The sequence below is a fragment of the Seriola dumerili genome, unplaced genomic scaffold, assembly GCF_002260705.1.
Source record: "Seriola dumerili isolate Sdu_G_001 unplaced genomic scaffold, Sdu_1.0 BDQW01000052.1, whole genome shotgun sequence".
In the NCBI taxonomy this organism is placed as follows: domain Eukaryota; kingdom Metazoa; phylum Chordata; class Actinopteri; order Carangiformes; family Carangidae; genus Seriola; species Seriola dumerili.
In genome coordinates this window covers 17067198-17081397 of record NW_019174307.1, presented here as the reverse complement: position 1 = coordinate 17081397, position 14200 = coordinate 17067198, and the positions used below count along the sequence as shown (strand labels likewise).

Here is a 14200-nt window from a genome sequence, read left to right as displayed (position 1 = left end):
TCCAGCAATTTAGTGCCGTCATTACATCAAGTTGTGGGACTTGAAACAGACTTTTAAAAGAATATTCAAAATTGAAGCATCAAAGGCCGTATTCTGACATTTATTCCTTCATATGAGTCAACCTACTCCCTCCGATTAAGTACACCACTGACCTTTGCTTCAAGTTACAGGAATGAATCATGTCACAGACCTATGTTTGTTTCAATTGTTCAGATGTTTTAATCTTAGCTTTGGCTCAAATCACACATGTAAGCAACACCTATAACCTTCATTATCATAATGCTAATAAGTTTGATCAATTAACAACAAAAAGTCACCTGGGGGCTGTAATTATGTAAACATTAGACACCGTTGATAGGAAAGATTTGGACTACAATGTTACTACTTTAGATGGCTGGAAATTTGTGGGTGTGCAAAATGAACAAGAGGTGATCTAAAGGTGAACAACAAGAGCTGTGAGGCTGCTCAGTACTCAGCAGAGCAGGAAACCTGTCGCTGCACTAAATGGCTTCCATAAGAGACTGCCAGTACTTTCTGAAATATAACTACAACCAAAAGTATAATCATAAAAGGAATTTAAAGATGATATAATGATATTAATGTGTAAAGAACATGTTAATCTGACGATACAGATCAATATAGGTAATTTCTTCAGAATAAGCACTTTGGATATTTAAGTAATATTCTTACTGTAGAGATGTATCTAATGTTTTGTCCATTTATATGAGTGACTGTAGATTAAATATTAGAAACACCACTTACAGTATGGCATAAAGCAATACAACTCTATAGCACCAAAAACTACAAGCCAAAAAAACACCATGAAATTGAATAAACACCTCTCTACAACTCTACAAACTGAACATTATAACCTTGGGCACTACAAATACTAAAAATACAAATGCTGAAATGATGCAAGTCATACCAAAAACTACAGAACTTTCTGTCAGACACTCAAAACTGATGATAATGCTTGTAATGAGTAAAAGGCTACCATAAGGTGTCACTAGTATCTTTAGTAATATCGCAATCAAGCAGTAAGAAAATAAAGTAAAGTACAACGTGGCAGCGCCTTCCTGGACTCTAGACACCATAGTGAGGTTGCCAGGCAACCATAACAACAGCCGGAGACGCTCTGCACAGAAGTATTGAGCGGATGGAAAGGAAATGGTTACAGAATACAAAACCCTAAAACCACAAACTGCCATTAGGCTTGGGCGTTACCTATTCTTTCATACCTTAATACTTTCAGAACACTTGACTGAATTATACAATGTCTGATGATATTTGTTGTAAACACTGTGGTAGGTTAAAATCCTGTCTAATACCAATTACCTGAAATACTCATGTGGCAAAAATAAGAATGCGGCTGATTCCTGACATTTTAGCCAAAAGAAAAAAAGCCTAGATGATGTAATTAAATAATTCAGCTTTCTAAAGTAAATTGCTCAACATGTTTTTGTGTGCTCTAAACTGACTTGACTCTATTTGTATTTCTATTTCATGCATTGGGCATTGAACATTTTGCAAAAAAAAAAATCTATGTGAAACATAGAAGTTGCAAGTATTTATTTATTTATGGAAGAAGACATTTTTGTGTTTCCAATGGCATTTAATATTTCACACTTTTCTGGTGTTTTATTTGAAGTTTTGACATTCACACGAAAATATCTGTGATTTCAAGGAACAAAAACCATGCCAACAAAGTTTTTCCATTTCCTCTCTAATGCTTCTAACTGGAGCTCTAGTAAGAACAGGATGTTTAAAGTGAGTCTCTTCTGATTGGATTGAGTTGAGTTGCGTGACATACAATCAGGCCAACCATATTTGTAGCCGGCTGTCTTAAAACTCATTGGAAAATACAAATGGTGATGGTTAGCGATCAGTGAAATGAGCCGAATAGAAAGTCAAAAGCTATCCTATCCTTAGAAAGGCTGCGCAAATGATAAACTGACTTCCTGACATCGACATTTTTCGGTCTTATAGTTTGCTAGCTCACTTATGGAATGATTGCTTGGTATTGTCAATAAAGTTTAAACAAAAAAAGGTTGGACAGTACTGGGGGCATGACTTCAGGTGGTGACTGTATAGTTGTGGCATCACAAAATGACAGAAGTCCTGATGGCTCGTTTTAAAGCATAATTTCTGAATACAGGTTGTGTGTATTTCTCCATGGATTGAGCCCTTTGATACTTTCACAGCATTTATACAGCACCCAGACATGCTTTATAAACAAAAAAGACACGGAAATCTCACTTTCTTCAACATGGAACCTTTAACTTTAGTCACAGTGTTGCAATAGGCCTAGGCTGTAGGTGAAAAGTATTTAATCCCGGCAAGACTTGTCCATGTAACTGGTATTAGGCAGCAGTGTGACAATGACTTCTCCTTTTCAAAATTAATGAAGACAAACACGTACCGTCATTTGCCTTATACACCAATGAAATGTTGGGAAAGTATCAAGGGGATAAAAGTATAAATACCGACTAAGCCTAATTCAGAGCCACTGGAGCTCAGTGGAGCACAGCTGTGTTAAATTAATGCACATTTTGAGCGTTTCTCAACTCGTTCAACAACAAACAAACAAGAAGCCTGCATTCCTTCACATTTTGGGAAACATGACGGAGATGACAAACAGATTTAAAACTGCTGCAGCCACTTCTCCCCAGCCTACAAGAACAAGTCGCATTTAACCGACAGCTGTTAACGTGATATGGAGGGAAATGCCACAGGGTGAATTTTCCACAAGAAACATTGCACATTCAAGAAAGGGCGACATTAAAAAAGAAACATAAACTGACTCACTGTGGAAGAAGTCGTTTCACAGCTCTGGTTATGTGCGCCGCCATGTTTCCTTCGATGACGCGCCAAAAGAGCAAGCAGCAATTGGCTGCGTAAATGGGTCTCCGGTGCAGCTCGAGTCATTTCATTGGCCACGGTACGGAGAGGGGCGGGCTCTGGGGGAGTACAAGCACATGGGAAGGTAAACAGAGACGAAGCAGTGGGGCGGTGCTGCTGTGAAGAGGGGAGGGACGGCAGAGGGTGGAAGCGTTTGTGAGAGAGAAATCACCCACACATTTATAATACAATGCAATTTATTTTAAAAGATAATTCAAGTAAAAGAGTTAATGACTTAAAAGAAAAGTTACAGTTGGTAAACAGTGATTAATCAGGGATACTCTGTGTGGTTTGAAATATTCTAGAGATTTTTTTGTGTCACAGATGGTCTCTGCCTACAATGACTCTGGTGTCCTTCTGCTCTATGAGACAGAAGGGACAGAGACAGGCTGAAGCTTGCAACAGAGAAAAACGACAGGAATAAAAGGAAAGAGAGAAGAGAGATCTGAGCACAAGGAACGTCACCCCGGGAGTTCTCTCTCACAGCAGTGGTGAATTACTACCACTACCATCAGCCAGGTCCAAGTGTGGTGCACAAATGACACGCAATATTTGCCATGATTAAGTCAGCAGGGGATTTGCTCCAAATGTCAGCATTCAGGACAGCCATTGGCCTGTGGGTGTATTTAAATGTTGAATGTGCTGCTGGACTTACTGTATTCCATGAAGGTTGTGGAGCCAAATGTAGTTCATGGCAGACCTTGAGTAAAAACAAAAAAGAGGATAAGTGTTAAGTCCATGATGTTCATTTCTTGTTCTTGTTTCAACAGGAAGTTTCCTGCCCTGACATCACATATCAAAGAATTAAAAAAAAAAAAAGTCATGCAGAGCAAATATTGTTTTCCCACTTTTGCATGGGCCAGAAAGTGTACATTCATGGCTCAGTGAATTCATCTATATAATGCAGTGTTTCCCAACCTGGGGTTGAGGCCCCTCCAGTGGGACACTGGATGAATCTATAGGGTCACAATATCCTAAAAAAGCATGCTTCTCTTAAACAAGTTAACTGCTATTTTAATTTTTCTGACTTTTATCTGGTGTTTGCTGTTTATGTTTGAATTACTGCTAAATGGCCTCTAAAAATGATTGATTTTAAACTATCTGAGAAGGAAACATCAGTCTGTGGTTGAACTGCTTGCAACTCATAGACACATGCGACCTATAACAAGGGGTCATGTGTAGACATTGCATCATTTTTAAGGGTCACTTGCCAAAAATGTTATGAACCACTAATGGGACTATTTGCCATTATTTACTGTCCAGTTCATTTTTGTTGTATAAGTGATTTTCTACCTTTACTCTCTTCCAAAGGCTGAATACATGAAAAACATATTTCATCACAAATAAGGCATGAGTGATCATTACATCTGAAATAACCTATACATATAAATAGGTCACTGTCTATGAGACAATAAATCTGAAATACATCTCATTGTGCTTCTCCAGTTCATCCATGATCAGGTAAGAAATCTTGGACTTTTTCCAATATAGATTTTTCTCCTAAACAAAGCTGGCTTATGTGCACATCCATTCCTACATGGGATAAAAATGCAATGGAGTTGGAAAATTCCATCCATGGGTTACTTGGAAACTACTTCTTTCCCTCCCCCTTCCGTTCATCGAACACAATTGTTGTCTACTAATCCAGTTTTGATAGCATTTGGCACACTTTCTTTGGATCACAGCAAGATGCTCAACTTCCATTCTGGTCTCCCCTAGGAACCTCTGAGCCCAAGAAAGCAGCCGACACCAGGTCGCGCCAGAGCAGGGGGGTTCTCTGTGTCCTCATAAAGCACAGAAAATTATTTTTTGATTCAAGTCGCCCCTTGCCACATGCACACACAAATTAACACTCACTCACACATACACCCACACAAACACACAAACACACACACACACACACACACACATACACACAAGATCATCAGTCTGGCAGCTAATTCCAGATATATGCTGAATATGTGTTTATTCTTGTCAATCTGTTATGTTGTTAAATGTTGCAGTCACCTAATGACCCCCCTGTAAGGCAATAGAATATAAAATATTATGTCAAAGGCAAAAGCTTTTTGCCTTTGTCCCCCCTCTGTACACCCTGATCCAAATGGACAATGCATCACTAGGCCTTGATGCCTCAGAAGTCTGGGTTCATTAAAATCTTGAACGAGTGCCAAAGCTGTAGTCATAGATAAAAGGAATATGAAAGGATAACGAAATTTATGGATGGCAAGTCACCACCTCACCCTGGCATTTATAATAAACAAATGGTTTCTGTTTCCAATTTAAATTTCTCATTATACTGTGACTTTTGGAAAATGTGTTTTGATTTACCAACATTTTATCTGAAAAACTGTATAATTGATTAGATTTACATGGCTCTGATTTTAATGCTGATCGCCTGCCTTCCTCAACAGCCCCCACCCCCAGCCCAACACTCACCAAAAAAGAATGATCTGAACAGCTCCTGAGGCACATTAACATCATATAAAACAAACCTACATATCAAACAGTTTTTTTTCTGATAAAATAATTGGCTTTAACCAGCATAGAATCCAATTCATCCCTTTGAAAGAAACTTCTGTGAGGGCACCAAAAAAAAAAAAAAAAAAAAAAGAGAGAATGGTGAGATAGACTTCACAGCCCGAGTGAGATGGACATCAATGCAGTGTGCCGGCAATGGCTATATTAACCCATGGCTAAATCCCATCACACAAATGTCAGTGTATCCGTTATGAAACCATGACATTTAGATCCAAGGTCTCCATTGTGGTTTTAGAGGGAGCTGATGTTTGTCCATTCTTTGCATCCATCAAACCTGCACACACAGCCTCACAGCCAACTGTACTCTCAGCACAGAAAGGTTAAAGATCATAAGGGTTTATCTATCTAATTTTATTGCATAATACATTATGTGGTGTACATACATTTTTTTTATGATAGCCTATTACTTTTTTCTTTCTTGAATATTATTACACAATATACAAGATTTGAATTATTTCTTTACTTATTTCTTTAATCTAAAATATGGCAAATGTACAGAAATAATAAAGATTTTGGTTAATAACTGACACAATTTGGCAATAAACAATGGATATTCTGAAATGTTTTCGAATAACTTTTGGTTATTTTATTTAAATCTTTTCCTTTAAAACCAATTTCTGTTAAAAAATATTTTTGAGCAGCTTTTTGTTTAGCATATAAGTGAATATATGTCTTTGAAAGATTGCTTTTTATAATACAGTTCACTGCATGTTGATATTTTAGCTCTTATTTTGTAAAAACTGTTAAAAGCCTCCTGCTCTTTATTACGTGCTCAGCAGCTGTATTACCTCTAGTGTGATATTGCTAAGACCTGACAACATTTGACTAACTCCTTACCCTGTATTTCCTCCCCTAACATCATCACTACCACCGCAACACACCAGGACAGGTCCAATCTGACACATCACGACCACTCATGAGTCATGTGTAATGAGGAGCAAAAGCCACATTGAAGAACAGGACAACATGTCATAAAGCCCTCATGTTAAGAGTGCAACACCTATAAGCCACTTGGCTGAGGATCACGAGATGTTTAATTATTGCCTCTTTACATTAGCTTGGACCTCCCCCCTCGGGCATCAGTTTGGGGGTAAGGCTGTGGGGTGGTGGGGAAGAGAGGGGCAGAGACTGGTGGAGATGGTGAAGAAGAATAAAACCCCTTCATTATCAGATCTCTCTCTCTCTCTCTCTCTCTCTCTCTCTCTCTCTATCTCTCTTTCTCCTACCAACGGCAGTCCAGATCAGGAATTACAAATGATATCATGACAATTTTTCACGCTCTTCAAACCAGTGATGTTTTACCGACTCATTTGCTATGATACCTTGTTACGGATCCAGCTGTGAATCAGGGACGTGTCATGGGGCTAGAAGCCCACCTCCTGCTGAGCCTGGCCAATGACCTGGAAGGCAATAGGGGATGCCAGTGCCTGCAGCATGTGCTGCACTGACAAAGCAGCAGGGCACCGTCAAAAACCCTCTCATACAAACTTTGCAGATCACTCCGTTTTTAACAGATGAGTAAGCACTGGTGCTGACTTTTTTTCTCTGCCCTTACACAAGGTTTATGGATTTCTCTTCGCAAGTCTGTGGCTCTGGTTGACGCATAGCAAAACCCTTGCCCACGAGGGGAATAGTGCAGTGGTGGATCTGGGGTAGAAGGATGTAGATAGCATGTGGCAGGGTCACTGCGCAGGTTAAGCAACAATTCAGTTGAGTGCCTGTAAAGGAAGTGGAGTATGGTTGGAAAAGACCAGCACACCAGCTACAGAGGCCACACAATCCAGATTAAACTTTGGCCTTTGAACAGAAATTACAACATCCCCTCAACTGCCTCTCTACTGTCTGTCTGTCTACTTTAACATGAGCACATTTTTTTTACTATTCCCTATCTTTAACATTTTAGAGAGATTCTTCAAAAACACATCAGTCCCACACAATAAGGTGTAATCCAATGAGACAAAGCAGCAACTTAATCCATTAATTAATTTTTGCATTCTTCAACAGGAATTCAATGAGGTTAAGGTTGTTTGGGTTTCCAGATGAGAGCCCTCACGCAATCCCAGGCCCTGATGACTTCTGCATTACTAGAATGATGCGGCCGGGACTGATGGAGCTGAGAGTGTCAGGAGGCATTAGCCTTTACAGCCCAAAGCTGGTGGACAAAAAATGACTGTGCCCCCTGACCCAACCCACCGTCAAGTTACTGACCCAGCAATCATGAGAGAAACACGGAGAGAGGGAGAGAGAGAGAGAGAGAGAGAGAGACAGAGAGAGAGAGGGGAAAGGAGCGGTGCTTATAAAAGAAAGAAACATGTTGGGGAAAGTGAGAAAAATAAGATGAATATGCATTAACAATGCAAGAGAAGGGAGGGAACAAGAGAAAGGAAAGACAAATACTGAGCCTGTGACTTTTCTGCATGTTGCCCAAATCACAGGAAATGGTTTTAAGGGCTTTTTTTCCCGTTCGGTTCACTCTGATTCCCCCTCTCTCACTTCATTTAACTGAATTAATGAGCAGGTCCAGCCAGACCTCAGAATATTAACATCTTGAGCATCTGTTATTTTGTTGAGGGATGGAGTTTCTGTCGTTCAGTGATTGTAGGGGGAATTCTTTTTTTTTTTTTCAACAAATAAACATGTTTACTTTAGTTGCATTTGAATGGATGCAACTTTCAAAGCCAAACATGAGCTGCAACAAAGTTTAGGATGCAAAAGTACTAACAAATCCAATGTGGGCAGTTTGCTGAATGCAAGCTTATGAATGAATGTTCCCAATAGTACTCCTCTCAGCACACTGACGCGGAACACCCACAGTGGGGATGGTGGCCTCGTAACACGACACTAGCAGATCGAGAAACACCTACATCAGAGAGGACCTAAAGCTGTGTACACACGGTTCACCTCAGGACAGATCTGCTCACAGCACAATGTCAATGTTGGACTCCCTCTGTGCACTCTGTTGAATGCACCTCTGTGATGGTACAGTAGACGGTGTTCTCATGGCATGCTGCGGGCTATACCATACAGGATACAGTATTGTGGCAGTAAATCTAGCGTTTTGATTTAACACTGAGGCTCCCGAGCAAGAATCCGCCTGCTTATTTCCATATGCTGTACATCCCATCTGATTTATGAAATGATATGAGTTCATTCATTATTCATATTGGTTGTGGGGTTATTACCATTTTCCCATCAGGCTTGCCACTGACACCATAAACATTATGAAATCACAGTTCGCCCAAGGCATTGCTGCTGCTGTGAAAAGTGGTCACAATTGACTAGTTAGCAGGGGCACGCAGTACACTGGAGACAAGCACTAAATGCCATACAAGTGACCCGTGAATTTTTAATACAAGCAAAGTGGTGACAATAAGACAAGTGACGGGGAAGAAAAATGGCTGTGGAACTGAATATTACTGAGGCATGCTCTGCTTAAAACTTTAGGTTATTACTCAGCCCCAAGCGGCACATGAGCTGCAGTGTATCCCACCATGCCCCCAGTCTTAATGCCGTCCAGGTCCAAAGCGTGCTGCTGTCACACCAGGACCCAACATGCAATCAGCAGGTTCCATTTGTAGATGTCCCACTTTGATTATAAAGCTAAATTCTTTTGCAGTGAATAAGAATTTCACACCACAGCAGACTTAGTTGTAAGCTAATTTGTCACAGGCTTATCAAGGCCTATTCATCACTGATCTAGTAATTACCAGAATGAGCTACAGGATAACCCCCCTTTGTCGCCCTCTTTTCTCCCCCCAGCGATGGTCAGCCTGTAAAACCAGGATGTGTTGGCACCTTTATGATATAAATACTCACACACCCTGGGCATAAGAAAGCTGTCAACAGAACATTTGTTTTCCATTTTTCACCACCCAAAGCACTTCAAGCTGAGGGGGAAAAAAGGAGACAAGGCGTTAAAATTGTACCGCAACACTAACTATTTTGCCCCTTGGTGAATTTCAGTGCTTAAACAGATGGGGCTTGAATTGGTTCCCTTTTGTTTTTTTTTAAGTGCAAAAGGATTGTCCAAATTTCCATCCACACATGCTTGGTGGCGGTTGGCACATGCAGATTTAAAAAGGCATAAACACACATGGAGTGCATTCACATACGCTTGATTATGTATGTGTGTTGACACGTACATCTACACACACACACACACACACAGGCACGCATGCACGCACGCACGCACGCACACACACACAAACACACACACGTAGCAGCTGCTATCGTTGCTCTCTCTTAATGCCCATTCATCACACAACTTGAAAAACACAAGTGCATGTCAAGTGAACTGAAAGACAAGGGATGTCAGAGGTGCGTGATTTGACCCACGCATGGAAGTAAGCTGTTATGAGCCCCCCGTCCACCGTACCGTAAATAGATCAAAGCACATCTGTTTCTGTGTCCAGCAGCCACACATCTATAATTGCAAACTGGCCTTAATGGCTTAGAGCGACCCATCAGATGCTAAGCAGTTTGGACACAGGAGATGCTAAAGCATATGAACGGAGTGCTACCATCAATAATCACTGGACAGGGAATTCTCTGGAGCCACAGTGGCGGCTGTCTGGTCTCTAGCGGACTGAAATAGATATCACAACTTCAGCCCAGGGACGGAGGTCCTGAGGGGCCAGAGCTGACCACACAGCTGGGATTGAGAAGCAGGGGCTGACCAGTGGTCAGAGGCAGGGATACCACTGGGGGTCAAAGTTAGGTGTGGGGAAAGAGTTGGTTAAAGATTCAGAGGAATGTTGTGGCTGGAGATTATGTATTCAAGGGATGTTAAAAAAAAGAGTTTCTCCAGTGTAGCAGACAGCTAACCTAAAAGATCTTGTTTTAGGCAAAAGAGAGAAGCCAGAACAGTTAATAGTTTCAAATGAGGTCTGGGAGAGTCCGAGCTGGTCTTGGCTGAATGGAGTAAGCACTGAGTGACGAGAGAAGCCTCAAGTTGGCCAGTTGTCACAGTGTGACACTGATTCGGACTAATGAGCGTAGTGCTGTCACCACACATCTGCCTCTCATTCACTTGTAGAATCTGGCAGACTCAAAACCTGCTGGAGTCACTGCTAGATGCTGGAACTCGAGACACTGCCACCTCACTGCATCAGCGCTGGTTGCCAGATTACATGGAACCTCACAAACTAATATGTTCTATAAAACCACAGAATCGAACGTAGCAACAAACACACGCAAACATGTCTTGTCAGCCACCTAGAATGATAATGAATGACACAAAGTTGACAAACAGCAAAAAAAGTTTAAAAGACAGCAATTTCTATCACATTAACTTGATAATGTTTGCCCTCCTAAATAATCTTCTTGTCAAACTGCTATTGATATTGTAGGTTTTTTCAAACATTTTACTTTCATTCATCGACATTTGTTCATTTGTAATCGCAACAAATCATATAATTTCTTATGCAGAACATATATTTTTTCTTAATTCATTATCTTTTTACAACCCACATCGTCATTAAACCTAATTTGTTGATGAATATGACTCTTGGATGTCGCAGAAACACGATGGGTAAGTTCTATCTCAAATGACAGCTCTTATATTGGTTTAGAATAACAAATGCCACATTGTTTTTGACTCACTCTATGTAATTCAATGGATGAAATGTAACAGTAATGACACTGGAGTGTATGTGGTGGATATTACCCTTTCTGTTGATCAGAAGAGACAAGAAGACATTGAGAAAGACTGTATGTCCTTTAAGGTGATAATGATGATTAGGTCGTGGTGTCTCTGATCTGCAGAGGACAGCAGTCCTCCCATCTGTCCTGACTCTGAGGGCGTCTCTGCAGACGGAGCAGCTACACATAAATTCCTCATGGGCACCCTCCTGGAAAATAGCACAAAGGTTTACTAAACATCATTGTGGCGGTGGCACCAATTATTGTTAATATACATCAAATAGCCTCAGCCGAGTCCAAGAAACAGACTGATCACTCCAATGACGGCAACTGTCAGTCTACTCCCCAATGAAGAGAGCTGTTGAAATAATTAGTCCATGCTCTGTGAATAAAACAATAATGCAACAGCAGAGATGACATTCAAAATATGCACATCGCCTCAGATGACCTGAAAACCTGCCACGGCACAGACCGCGGAACAAGGCCACATCTTCACACGCAGCCCGAGCCACTGGCCGCAGATGAATACAGGCTTTGTTTAAGTGCAGTATGTACATATTGGGGTATAACAGCAGTGAAGAGGAACAGTGACCAAACACAGCAGTCACTGGGACGTCTTTTGTTTGACCTTATGTTCACGGGTTTTGATCTTTACACACTGTGGTCATGAAGCAACGTGTTAAAAATCTGCTGCACTTTAAGCTTCAATACATTTGACAACAGAGTGAAACACTGACCATAAGATACACACATAACCTTGAACACCAATTCAAACAGAAAGCACAAAGGCACAAATAGAAACCGGGATCATATACTGTATGTACAGTGGAAGACAATAACATTAAGATTAAAGACAATGCAAAAAAATGCTGCTTTAAAGTTCCTGAACAACTCACTAAATCATTAACAGCCCCAGGGGTGCTGTACTGACCTCTGACCTCTGCTTCACCTACGGAGGGGAGGGAGTTAAGTTGACAGGAGGATCACTAATTTATCACTTTATTTTTAATAACAAAGCAATCTAAAACTGATGAAGCCGATCAGACTGAAAGCAAGTCATCTGTCTGTGACTGCTGTATGTGTTTTGTTCTCACTGTGATTATAACTATCAGGGTTTGTTTGTGTTGAGTACAATTTCAGCCCTGTATTCATTATTCAGTATTCAACCATTCAAAATTCAGCACTCAATATATGCAATATATGCATGGGTTCATAGTAAACACTGTAAATGAACTGTGCGTGTAGGATTACAAGTATTTTGTTTTTGCAATATGAACATTTTTGTTTCATACAAAAATGTAGCAGCTGCTGCAGCTCTGTGGATGTTATGTGAAGCAAGTCAAAGTGTTAAGCTTACACCACACCTAAAATAGTAGAGTGCTGTACAGAGTGTGCCATCCATGATTTTTCTAGTCAGGAGTTGTTTGTGTTTTTGAATATTAGTTCATAAGAAATGTCTGATTTAAAATGGTTTTATCCATGTTTTGTTGACCTGAAGCAAACCCCTGAATTAATCATTTTCCGTTTTGACCAGTTTCAGTGCACACACTCATAATTCCTATGATAGCAAAAGCTTAATTATTTTTTAAACCCACAACACTTAAGAAATACAGTGACATGATTTGTAAAAACAGCACTGAACACTGTAAGAAATAACTTTTAAACATAGATTTTTGCTATGCACCGCTCTCTATGCTTTCAATGTACTTTAAAACAATTTTTTTTACAGCATCATTAAATGACAGTAACACCATGTTTTGGTTTTGCAGTGGTGTAACCTTAAATGCTGCATCATCGAAGTTACAACAAAGCTTTTTCTGTCCCAAGGTTTTTTGATGAAATGCCCAAAACCCCAGAGCAACTTCTGAGGCAGCCTATTAAAAATGATGCCTCTGGCACCAATGATCAGACCACTAAAAGTCACTGAACTCAATCACTTTTTCAAGTTTAAGCAATCGAGAAAGCACTGAATCCCTCAGTGTGGGTGCAGGCCAATCAGGGGTTACATCTGTGGGTGCTCTGGTGAGGTGTGTATGAGTGTGATGAGCCCATTATACCAATGAGTTTATGTACCATGAGACTTTCTGGGAGAAGGATGGCATTCACAACATGGTGATGGGTGTGAAGTCATGGACAGTTCAAAAGGACACCAGGCCCAGTGAGCTGGCGTGTGTTTTTCACAACCAGCAACACTAGACATGCCAGATTAAGAAAGACTCGCTATGAAATGAATGGGAGTGTAGACGTTCTCTAAGATGCCACCCATAGACACCTGTGACAGCATATAACGACAGTTCTTCACACTTACACTGCCTCAGTCAGTCAGTGCAACAGCACTTCCTCTCTTCATCTCATTGCTCTCGTTTTATGCTTTCATATATATCAAATGAGGCGTGCGGGGTGGAGCAGGGCACTTGCCTGGGTGAAGCGATGGGTTTAAAGGTGTTAGCTGAAAAACAACAAGTAGCTCATCAGTAGTAAAGGTGACAAGCGTGAAGCAAAGTGTGAACGGAGAGTCTTCACGCGAGCGTGGTGGAGCAAGGGACAGGCCCAGAGCGGGGCAGGCGGCGGCTGATGCATGGTGGGAGATGGTGATGATGAGAACAGACACGAGCCACATGAGGCCCCCTGACAATGCAGGAGTCCCCTGCGGTATGTCCAGCAGTCCACTTATACACACACACACACACACACACACACACACACACACACACACAGATGCACAAATGCACACAAGCACGCAATTTTAACACTACTAGACTGACTTTGTAAAAACAGTATAATACAAAAAATGTAACACAGAAATGTAAAATTTTAATAAAAAACTAATTTAACCCTGAATCATTTTGGTCAAATTAATTTTGTTCTTTGATTTTATCAGTGCTGGATTCTTTTCTGTGTCTGATTTGTAATGATTGCACACCCTCTAGTGGTGTTATGTTTTATAGCAGTTAACTCTGGAATTCTGAATTGCAACTGTATACATACATACTTTTTATTTTGTTTAGGTGCGTTTGCTTTTCGGTTGGTTTGCTGTGTTTTTTGCATGTCTTTGTACATGTAAAAATATCACTGTTACTAAAAAGCCCTAATGCATCAGTGCACGCCATCAACGCTCTTATTT

The 14200-nt window shown here is 40.6% G+C and overlaps 1 protein-coding gene across 1 annotated transcript in view; it reads right to left on the bottom strand.

Moving 5' to 3' along the window:
- Positions 1 to 2849, bottom strand: part of clybl (citrate lyase beta like) — a 59290-nt gene extending 56441 nt beyond the window's left edge. The window contains exon 1 of the mRNA XM_022740711.1: positions 2806 to 2849. Within this exon, the coding sequence (XP_022596432.1) occupies positions 2806 to 2849 (44 nt within the window). The remainder of the gene's footprint in view (positions 1 to 2805) is intronic.
- Positions 2850 to 14200: the final 11351 nt, after the last annotated feature.